Source organism: Microtus oregoni, unplaced genomic scaffold, assembly GCF_018167655.1.
Source record: "Microtus oregoni isolate MIOR12 unplaced genomic scaffold, Mior012 000038F_ref0000394, whole genome shotgun sequence".
Lineage (NCBI taxonomy): Eukaryota > Metazoa > Chordata > Mammalia > Rodentia > Cricetidae > Microtus > Microtus oregoni.
The window spans coordinates 4232393-4244707 of NW_024543097.1; the positions used below are offsets into that span (position 1 = coordinate 4232393).

Consider the following 12315-nt stretch of genomic DNA (forward strand, 5'->3'; position numbering starts at 1 on the left):
CTTGTTAAGAAAGAAGGGCATAAAGAAATCAAATTCCCTCCCAAGACCGATCCTAAAGCATGAATCTAAACATAAGACGGACACCTCCAAGCATTGTTGTGTTAGGAATCTTGTTTCCAACACATCTATGTCAACATCACCATTTGTACACAATACTTGGCTGATGGCTGCACAACTTCAAGACCTTCATGGCCACCTAAGCTCTTCTCTTTGGAGCTTCTCAACCTTTACATTTTATGTGACCCATATACCGCCATCATTTTACACAGTGGTTCAGAGAAGAAAAGCCAAGCTGATGAGCAAGTGTATGCTTAACAACATAGAGGAGCAAGCTGCTACCTGTAGGTAACCGGTATATTTTGATACGACTTTTTAGAAGATAATGTCCTAATACAAAGGGTTAATACATGTGCTTTGGCTCCTATGAAATCCCATCAGAGTGATTTAGTCATTTAGGTTTTTATTATGCCTCCGATTAGTTCATAGAAGGTCACTCATTCTTATAAAGGACAGGACTCTTCAATCAATGACTATATGTCAAAAAGGCAGCTCACCTCAAGGACTGCTGGGTAAGCCTCTAAGAGTCACTAAGTGGAGGGGCTAAAGCCAGACCTCAGGTGTTCTGATTGCTACGTTAGTTGTTCAGCACACCGAGGCCAGCATTTCCACTCTGAATTTCTTTCAGTAAATGAAGGTTATTTTTTTATAATTAAAAATATTTCCCATTGACCTTGAGACCCTGATTTCTTCAAGCATGAAGATACCTATAACTAAGCTTAAGTACAAATCAAGCTAACATTTCATTATTGTTTAATCAGTCCCCACTTTTCTCATTATTATCAGAGCTGGAAAACAGGTCTAAAGTTTTATTTTAAATTTTAATTGAAAGGCATTCTCTTCCTTAGCCTGGACTGGCTGGAAACATATTTCTTTTCCTCTCCTTCCTTTCCCCCATATCCTCGTCTCTGCAGGCAGCAGTGTGGAATTTGATTGGTGTGCTGTCTCCAGCATCCGCACGCTGCGCCAGCTTGGCAAGAAGACAGTGGTGGTGAATTGCAACCCTGAGACCGTGAGCACTGACTTCGATGAGTGTGACAAGCTGTACTTTGAAGAACTGTCTCTGGAGAGAATCTTAGACATCTACCACCAGGAGGTAACAAAGGGAGGGAAGAAACACAAGAGAAAGACAGAGATTCAGTGCATATCTTATACATGATTACATTCATGTGTGTATATTTGTATTGTACCTTTTCTCAAGAAATATCACCAATTTCTTCCATAGCCTAACTTTGTAGTGAGACTCTGAGGAAAGCAATTGCCCTGGCTTTTTATTTCTGAGGTCTTGGCACAGAATGATTATTTTCAGGGAACATTCCCCACTTAGTTTGTATGCATTCCAACTGTAGTGAAAACTTTGCTTGGTCACACCTGCCAGTAACACATTAACTAGCAAAAAGGGGTCTCCGTAAATATTTTTAGAAATGATTTCAGAGGTCATCTCTACATACAATAAATGATGTGGTTTAATGATGTACAGTTTTCAGAGGAGACAGACCAGCTGTGACCAGTTCGTTCCTTTCCTAATCAGATGAAATCATTATTACTACCCTTTAGTTTTGAGATCAGTGAGTCTATTCCAAATGATTCTGGCTCCTGTAAGACTTTCTCTTGCAGTCATTGACCTATCCTCATGCCAATATTATTGAGTGTTATTCTCCATGGACTAGTGATTTAATGTTACTGTTAAGTTGGTAGAGCAGGTTATCTTATAATTATATAAATAGCTTTTGGAAAATTTCATAGTGAGATCCAATAGTTGGGCCTTTGATACCATTCTAGTTAATTCCTCACCACAAAGGAACAGCCCTATAAGTAAGAAAAAATAACACTGAATCAGAGCCACAGTATTGAATTCTAGTTTTGACTGAGAAAACCTCTGTCTTGTATGAGGTTCTTAAAAATTGCACAAACCATCTTTTAGTTAAGGAATAATAAAAGGATGAAGTCACAGCATACATGGGAACTGTAAAGGTGAAGTGGAATTGTGGGTAATATGGCAATGTAGTGTGTAATAACTTTAAGCTTATAAAGAACAATAGATATTTAGTGCCTACCTATGTATAGCCATAGGTGTCTGCTGAGGCCTGACCTACTTATCTAAATACAATATAATGACATTCATCTATGATGTAGAAGATGTTTTAGCTCTCTTACTGATTTGACTCCTTTATATTCTCAGATAGAAAACCGTCAAAGAAGTACATTATGTAAATGTTTCTTCAGAACTTCGTCAATGCCAGGTTTAGCAGGAAAGATATGTCTTAGTTATGGTTATATTGCTGGAATAAAACATCCTAACAGAAAACAACATGCTGGTGGCAGGGGGAGCATATATTTCCTCCTTAATATTCCAGGTAACAGTTATTACTGAGGGAAGTCAAAGCAAAAGCCCAAGGCAGGAACTTGGACTCAGGAACTGATGCAGAGGCCTTGGAAGAATGCTACTTACTGGCTCGGTCTTCATGGCTTGTTCAGTCTGTTTTCTTACACTACCCAGGACCGTCCACCCATGGGTGGCACCACTATGGGGTGGGCCCACAACATCCATCATCAATCAAGAAAATATGTCACAAGTTTGCCTGTGGGCCAGTCTGCTGGGGGAATTTTCTCAATTGAGGTTTCCTTGTTGAAAATGACTCTAGCTTGTTTCAAGTTGATATAAAAACAAGCCAGCTCAGACATTCTATTCAAGGCATTAATAATAATAAAGCTTGGATCCATGATCTATCATGAAAAATCAAATACTTCCTTAAAATATTTAAAAATATCATTGGCAATAGTATCATGTAAATTCTAAACTATTTTCTTGTGTAACAATTTAAGGAATATTTAGAAACTTCTATTCCACTTTTAAATGTACTTATACATGACTTTAAATGAAACTCTGAATGTATCTGAAGAATTTTAGAAATAAATTTATTGGCTCTTCATCTAAAAATAGCATCTAAAATAAATATCACCATTTAAGACTATAATATCATGTTGGATAGCAGATGATGAGCATTCCACTGATGTGTCTTTAGGTTATCCTAAAGGGCATGTTATGAAACATATACAAAGATGTACATATGTGTGTTTCTTTTCATTGTCGCCCTGACTGTAGGCTCCTCAGTGTTGCTTTATCATACCTGACAAAAGGTATATCTCCACTGCGGATTGCCCTCATCTTACCTCGAGATGCCGAATGCTGAGGCATAATCCACAGCATATTTTTAAAGAAAGTTGAAAACATGTCTAACAGTTTTTAGAAACGTAACATTTAAGCCATTTCTAAAGGAAATGACTCTCTCAAAAAGGCATTGTTACATGGGATAATATCAAAATATGGTGGGTCTCTTAGTCTGGTTTTGGACCATGACTGACCTACTAAAATCAAATACTAAGAAGTGACCTGCCTAGTGACTAAAGCAGGCTGTCACTGAGGAGGTTTTTGCCACAGGGTTTGAGGGAAGTTCTGACATCCACTTCCCACTAGTCTTCAATACTTTTTTTTTTTTTTAGAAACTTTTTTCCTAGTATAGTCATTTACCTGTGGACATCACTCATGGGTATATCACCCATTTTTCAGGAAAGGAACATGTGTTTTACAGGGTGACCAAGAGAATCAGTCATTTATTCTTCTGATTATGTGTCAAGGTTTTGCTGGAGGAGAGATCTGAGTTCTGATAGCATACGTGTTTGCTTGCTACCAACATTGTGAGTGCCAAGGGTCCAGGAAAAAAGATACCAGGGCCCACTACTGACACAGCTTTGCCAGATGACATTTTTCTTAGTGTCCAACTTGCTTAGACCATCCCCCATAAGGGGAAAGTTGTTCTTAAAGTATTTTGAAGTAATTGACTTGAAATTGTTATATTGCTAGAGACCAGAATACCCGTCATGCTTCTCATTACTAGATCTACTTGCATGGAGCGGATTATTATTTGAAATCCTTACAATGAACAGGGGTCATAGAGATCTGGGCTTAAGCTCATACAGCTCTTTATTTTGCACTAGATTTCTATTTGAAAAGTATAAATGAAAGCACTATTTTTAGTTATAGCTCAGCTCCACTTAAGATTTCTTCCTCAATTCTTTTTATATTTATTCAGTTAATAACATTTGTGTGTGTGTGTGTGTGTGTGTGTGTGTGTGTGTGTGTAGTGGGCATGTTAGTATGCACCTGTGCTCTCAGATACTTAGAGAAATGAAGTAGAAAAGATAATTTGAGCCCATGAAGTTAAGACCAACCTGAGCAGCATATAAAGACTCAGTCTCAACACACAAACACACAGACACACACATGCACGTACATGCTCATGCACACGCACACATACTCATACTTGCAGACACCCCAGATTTCATCTGAAAGTACAATACAATACCTTTTATGTCACTAATAGTTTGAGTCTTCCTTGGATAACTTGCCCAACTTCCACAACGTATACTTTGCTGGACTGTATTTTGTAAAAATGTCTCTTTCCAAGGGTTGAAATGTATTAGTTTTAGCATTATAGGTCTAGTTAGACAATGGTACTTCTGTAATATGAAAGTTAAATGAATGAATTACAAACATTAGTTAGTAATGAACAATGCACAATAGAATAAGAAAGACTTTAACCAAAATTCATTTTTAGAATTTGGTATAGTTGTAGTTAAATATGATGCCAATGTTCTGCATTAAGTGTACTATGTTATCTAAAATTAAAAGTATCAAAATATAAGGTGTAATATTTCTCATTGGTATATCCAGTATAATTTTGTAAATTGGAGATAGCTCATGAAATTATAGGAATCAAGACCATTTTTAATTAAGCAAAAACTATTTCTATTAATAAGTTACATTTTCTCAATTTTGCATTGTGCCTGAATTACAGCATTTAATCAGTACTGACCAAAATGATTAATGGTTAGAAGAAATTAAAATGTTCTCAAATAAATTTGAAGTATTTTCTTTTAATTTGTTAGGGATTTAAAATAAATTTCTGGTGTGATTATAGCTTCGATAATGTTTCGAAATGTCCTCCTGTTACCTTAACTTAGGGAAATTAGGTTTTGATGTAGGAAGTGAAGCTGAAACTAAAGTTGAGGGGCTACAGAGGTAGCTAAGTGTAACGTGTTTGTCTCACATGCTTCATGGTCTTGGTTCAGTCCTCAGTGCAGTGGACTTAGAGAGTCTATTGGATTGTTTCGGCACTAAATAATGTACAAATACGTGAGGCACAATCTTAACTTTAGAGTATTATTTTCCAGGATATTACATGAAAATGAGGATGGCTAACCTGTGAGGAATGCCAGGATTCTATTTCTATGGATATATCTACAATTCCTGTACTTAGAGTTAGGAACAATCTAAGACACTGGGTGTCAACTTTCCAAATGCTGCCACTTTTTAATACCATTCCTCATGTTACAAAGATACAACCATCCAACTACTTCAGAATTTTAATTTTGCTATTGTTGCTTATTGTTATGCAGATATATAATTTACAGAGTATCTGAGATGTACCACCTGTGAAAGGGATATTCAACTCCCAAAGGGGTTGTGACTCACAGGTTGAGAAGGCTGGCGTCTTCTGTGAGATGGTTCTAAGTTGGCTTTGCTCAACCAACATGTTCTCACATGTGAAGGACTTCAAAGAAATTAAAAATGGGATCCATTTTGACTAAAGTATAGTTTAAAGTTGAGCAAAATCGTTTGAATAAATTTATCAATATTTACATTTTTTTATTAAACTCCTTTCTCTTTTTCCAAGAAATTAACAACTCTCAAGGAAAGAATAAGATAGAAGCTACTATTCTTTACTTAGCCCTTAACCGTGTATTCTGAAACGTCTATTTGATCTTTATAGTATCCTCATGGGGTGATTGCTACCAACACTATTGTGTAGCTAAAGAAACTGAGGCTCACTGAAGACCAAGTCTCTATATCTATATCTATATCTATTGCTCTGTTGAGTACAGGGAAGAGATGCCAAGATATTAGTCAAAGAAAAGAGATGATATTTAGGATGTCAGAGTGGAGGTGAGAAATAGATCGACGTAAACATAGAGTTGGTTAGAGGCTAGATAACTGAGGGGATAAAAGGATAAGAACAATGACCTGAGAGGTTTTGATGGTGTAAAGAATTTGTTAATGGGAGCATACATAGTTGTAGATAATGAATCAAGTATTCTTACTGTGTTGAGGGGGCCAACGATGAGTAAGACTGGAAGTATTAGATGGTAGGAGTGTGCACTTTATTCTCCAGGGCACTTTGGAAGAACTCTGAGTAAAAACGCAACTGGGAAGATAGGTATTTAGGGAAAGACAAGAGTATCCCAGGAAATCATGGATTATCGTAGCTTATTAGTTCCCCTGGATTATAGTGACTAGTATATGATACAGTTCATTCATTGGATTAAAAATGTCCATGTATATGTCTCAAGTGATATTCATATGTAGTTCTGTGGAACTTTTGCATGGATTTTAGGCTGCAAATATCTGCAAAGTCAAAAGAAGTTACACTTATCCATTGTGTTAATATCTTCTGCCCTGGCAAACAGGATGGAAATCTTGGCATTGTGATAAATATTGCAGTGAGGAAATGCTGTGGATATTATTAGCACAGCCGTCCATTCCTGTTCAGGTTACTCCACTGGTTGATACTGTGAATTGTCTCCTCCAGGCGTGTAATGGCTGCATCATATCAGTCGGAGGCCAGATTCCAAACAACTTGGCAGTCCCCTTATACAAGAATGGTGTCAAGATCATGGGCACAAGCCCTCTGCAGATCGATAGGGCTGAGGACCGCTCCATCTTCTCAGCTGTCTTGGATGAGCTGAAGGTGGCCCAGGCTCCCTGGAAAGCTGTTAACACATTGGTAAGGAGAGGAACAAGAGTCTCATTGTAATGTTCTCTTTTTAAGAGTCAGAACCTGAATGTTAACTACTAGCAAAGTTAACTAGAGGGCAGCTGGAATGTGCACTTTGCTTAGTGAATTTACTGTAAAGTAGCTGTGTTTCCATGATTGCACTTAAATGCTGATTATAAATAGAGAGCAGCATTCTCATTAAGATTCAGACAATGAAAAGAAGTTCAAACTATTTTTGAACTAGATTTGATATTTAGAATGAGAAACTAGGAATTTTATGTATCTCGGTGTCCAATTTACATTTTAATGGAGTCTTTTGAGAGAAGGAATAAAAAGAGTTAGGTTACCCCTTGATCTAATGATACAAGTCTGCATTTTTATTGCATATTTTAAACTATTCATACCCTTTGTGTTGTTTCTTTCCCCCTTATGAATTAGAACGAAGCACTGGAATTTGCAAAGTCTGTGGGCTATCCCTGCTTACTGAGACCTTCCTATGTTTTGAGGTAATATACTGTTTTCCAGAACAATGGTTCAAAATCTGGGAGCTACAGAAATGCATGCTGCATGCTAAGAACACTAGGGTTTGGTGTGCAGTAATTTGTTAATCCAGCCACAATCTCTAAAGCAACACATGAAGTTTTCGGATCAATGTTCAGTTTTGCAGCTTAACTTTTCTTCAGAGACTGGTAATGGAGACACTACCATCCGCACCTAGTAACAACACAGCTAACAATATTTCCTTGACAAACTAAAGAGGGATGGTTTTATAGAGAAAATATTAAAACACAAACAAGGATCTTTCAGCATTGTCTATTTTTTGGTAGTCAGAAATGATAACATCTTTTGAACTATCATCAGCTCCTTTGGACAGTGTCTTTGTTTTGAATTTTTTGAGTTTCTGAGTTCAGATTTCTGTAGTAGTTAAATTGTGATGGCGAGGAACATGGGCAGCGAGGATCTTTCATATTAAACGCTGAAACTAAGTTCCATCATCAAAGGGGGCGTTGTGAATTATCACGTAGTCTCTTCAGATGTTCCCACATGTAAGGAATCACTTCTCTGAACAAGGGATAATAAGAGAAACACAATTTGCTGTGCACAATTTGGAAGTGTGAATGGAATTTGAGATGGGATCCTTTAAAATAATGAAAAATTTCAAAAGAAGAGGAAACGTGCCCTTTTATTGAAATGACATTTTGTGTAAACCAGTCTAATAATACTACTTTGAAGAATTAATGTAATTCAGTTTAAACAACAGGGATGTGTTTAAAGAGGGCTGAAAGCAAGTCTTTGAATATTGCCTGTTATATCTGTCTTCCACTTTCCTGTGCTCCAAGACCACAGTTTCATTGTTTTCGCCACCCCCTTACAAGCCATAAAGCAATTGCTTCATGCAGAGCTTTATAGTAATTAGAAAAGATAAAGAAAATATTACCTTTTAAAAGAAGAGGGAAGTAATCTTTCTTCCCTACTCCAATGCTTCTTTCCTACTTTCTCATCTCATTTTGAATGTGTCAAAATACAGAATAAATCTACTTAAGATAGCATTATTTCTCAGGTATTTAGAAGGAAGGACACAGTTGAATACATTTCTGTCAAAGATTGCATATCGTTTTTGTAAATGTTACTCAAGAATTGGTTCTATTGTTATAGAGACTAAAAAATGACCTGCCTTGCAGAGTGCTAATATGCTAAGATTAGCTGTTGATAACAAACACTGAGGAAACAGGGTGAGAAAAATTATGTTCTTGACTGAATCCTCTTAACCATTAAGACCTACCTGGAACTAGCAAAGTACTGAGCTGCGAATCCAACAGTATAATTCTGAGGCTATTCAGTTGCTGGGAGTAGCCGGATTTTTTGGGGGGGCTCACACCTAAGTTCTTCAACTTTTACTTTGATTTGTTGACCTTGTGATTATGGGGAATAAAACTCAGTTTAGAAGAAAAATACTCTTTTTATTCTACTGTATTGGAACAAGACATGGCTTGGAATTGTTCAATCAAATGTAATATACTTTACTTCTGAAATGGTAAAGAAAACTCACTTGCTTTTCCCTTCCTCTTTCCCAGTGGATCTGCCATGAACGTGGTATTCTCTGAGGATGAGATGAAAAAATTTCTTGAGGAGGCCACCCGAGTCTCTCAGGTAGTGTTCCATTTCCCCTCACTGACTCTCACCAATTGGTACCTAGTTTTCGATGCAGATTGTTTTCACACAAAGTTGCTAGGTCCATTCTCCTTCTACCTACGTAATAGTTTCTTACACGTGAGAGGGAAAAACTGAGAAGGAAGAAAAGGCATTAGGTGATGATCGATTCTTAGAATTAGTAGATGGAAGACTTGTACATCTCAGATCACCCAGATTAATTTGTCTGGAGATTCTGGGGTGTCTATGGATGAGTACCCATGCTGGATGCTTAATAAGTGTCTTATCCTTCTCGTCAGTTCCATGCTGGTCAGGTTATTCCAGGGACTCCCAGTCTCAGGACTATCCGGACACGTTTGTTATTATTTGGTGAAAGCTTTCTTGGCTTTTAATTCTCACACCTGGGGATCAGTCTTTTTTTTTTTTGTTTTTTAAAATACTTATTTTTATTTTGTGTTGTCTTAATTATGGTTTTTATTGCTTAATTATGGTTTTTATATACCATGACCAAATAGCAAGTTGGGGAGGAACGGGGATCGGTCTTAATCATGCAACTTTATTAGTCAGTCCCCTTGTTCACCTATTGATTTCTTTTTCCATTCTAACACACTGCATCTGTGAGTTAATAAAAATGTTTATAATTTTGTGGTGACTTAGACACCTTTCTTAACTGCCCCAAGCTTTTACTTCCTCCTTTGGCGTTACCTGAGTGTGCTCCATTTAAGATTTACCCAGCAGGGTTATTGATTTGCAGACCTCGCACCGCGGAGGATGAAAGTAATGTTTTCCTTTAAAAAGCTTTCAAAGGCTAGTTGGGGTTTAAAAAAAAGAACAATTCAGAGGAGAGTTTGATGTTAGGCAAGTGAAATTTGAAGGGAGCTGAAGAACGAAGTCAGAGGCATTTCAAAGTGGGAAAAGAGCATAGATTGCTCTGAACATAAGGACCCTGAACCCTTTCTCATATGATAGTTGTTCATCAGGGATGCTCGGTCATGGGGAATGTGGAGAGAGATAATGAGTGAGAAAGGTAAAGTCTAAAGAGAGGAAATCAATGGGGTTAGAACTTACGTTGGTATGGACGTCAGTTACTGGAGGACATCTCTGTAATGGGTCAGTTACTAACTTTTACACTTTATTCTCTGCCCAAGATCATGCCGTGTGCCTTTTTAGAAAGGCCAGCAACTGCATCCAATAGAGGAATGGGATAAGGTTCTCTCCTTTTTTTTCTCTGCCAGGAACATTTTAGCCTCAAAGGACTTCCACTCAGTGGAATTAATTTTATGTTTCTGTCAACATGTCAGATGAACCTACACAGGGTCACAGTTTTGTAATAGAGATGTCCTTATGGGATATATTCTAGTTCAAGGCTCTCCATCATGCTACAACAGAACCCGTAGTATTCAATTCAACATAGAGTAAAATTAATACTATACATTGTTTCTTTATTTGTTTACCAATTCATATATAGTAGCTAAAAGATAATGTTTTGTTTTCAACTACCAAAGGATATACTCATGAAAAGACAATCAAATAATTCATCTGTATATTTATCTCTATGAGTTTGAATATATAGAAATATGTATATCACATATTTCTGCGTATACACTCACATGCAGTATCTGCATTAATACAATTTCTTTGCTTGTAGCATCAAAGCATGAAATAATAATAATTAGATACAAGCATTGCAATAGAGAAAAGGTGGGATGTTGAGGGAGACTGCATAAATTTTGATGTTCAGTTCTTGAGGAGAGATTTTAGAGCTAATGTCCGAGGAAGTCTGTTGTGTGAGTAGAAAGAAAGAGACAACATACATACCAGTTTGAATGTGAGAAAGACAATAGGGTTTCTAGAAACTGATAAAACATTAATTGCATATCTAGGACATATCTAGCACTGGCTGTACTAGTAGTACAGAAAGGATGCATGACAGAGAAAAACCAAATTCAAGGAGAAGGGTTAGTGAGCTACTCCATCAGTACAGATGGAGGTGGCAGTGGTCTGGTATACCATGGAGAATAATGCTGCAGATATTCACTGAGGGGAATTGGTGCCTAGGCAGAGGGGAAGGCTGGAAGGTGATGAGAACGACGAGAGTTTCTGACCCAGTGACATGACCGAGATAAAGCTGTCAGAGAATGAGACAGTTTTGTGCAAGAGATGTACTTCATGCCAGACAATTTAAATGGGGCAGCCTGAGAGAAATTCTAATGGAGATTATGTGAAGGCAGAGGGCTGTGTGTGTTTAGAACTGAGGATGAGGAGATGGGTTAGTGGGGCTGGAGAGATGGCTTGGTGATAAGATTATATATAATGCTCTTCACGAATACTTGAGTTTGGTTTCCAGCATCCAAGTTGGAAAGTTTCAGAGGGACCCATCACCTTCGGTCTCCAAAAGCATGAAATTATATGCACATACCCACACATAGACCCACACCCATAAACACATGATTAAAATAAGATAAAATTTAAAGGAAAGAAGATGAGTAGACACAGTTTACATAGAGATATAATAGTTGACTTTGAAATTAATAGCTATCCTTTAAAGTGAGACTTTGGAAATGGGGGTGTTCACTGATGGCAAGTACAGAAGAAAGGAGCAGCTAAGATGGACGCTAGCTGGGTATCAGCATTCTAGGGCTTAGTGTAACATAAGGAATAATGAGGGACCCTGGGAAAGAAACATGAAAATGTATTTTAAAATTTAAATTCTATTTACAGTGTTCAAGGAAATACGTTAAATTTACCACATGGAGAAGACAAAGAATTATAGCATGGTGGCCAGAAAGGGCTTAGAGAAATCTTCAAGAAAGTAGCACCTGGCCTAGGTTTTGAAGCAGAGCTGAAACATGAAAGATGATATTGAGGAAAAAAGATAACAGATACACAGGGAAGATAAGCAATGGAGACAGGTGCATGTAACACGTGGTTCAGAATTCCAGAGCATAGGGGAGGAGACACATCGATTGGCAGAATCATCAGGGATCCTTTTCATTTAGCTGGGAGGAAATATGCCAGTCTGTGTATGGAGAGGCACCTCAACATTGTCCTGGGCACTGCGTACAGGAAGTAATTCAAGTTTGAAAAGTAGTCCAGAGAACTGCCAAAATAAGCACATGTTATTATAATGTAATAAAAAATAAGATTTGTTATCCAGTTGCCATTTCTCTCCTCTAAAAATAAGATATCAACTTCAGACGAAGGATTTCATCTTCAAATTGAAAAACAAAACAAAATTGAGTGTTATTATTCTCCTTTAACCTTATTCTCA

At 37.3% G+C, this 12315-nt stretch overlaps 1 protein-coding gene across 1 annotated transcript in view; it reads left to right on the top strand.

Moving 5' to 3' along the window:
• Positions 1-12315, top strand: part of Cps1 (carbamoyl-phosphate synthase 1) — a 110437-nt gene that overhangs the window by 75591 nt on the left and 22531 nt on the right. The window contains exons 25-28 of the mRNA XM_041631850.1: positions 972-1153; positions 6708-6902; positions 7332-7399; positions 8969-9044. Coding sequence (XP_041487784.1) covers positions 972-1153; positions 6708-6902; positions 7332-7399; positions 8969-9044 — 521 coding nt within the window. The remainder of the gene's footprint in view (positions 1-971; positions 1154-6707; positions 6903-7331; positions 7400-8968; positions 9045-12315) is intronic.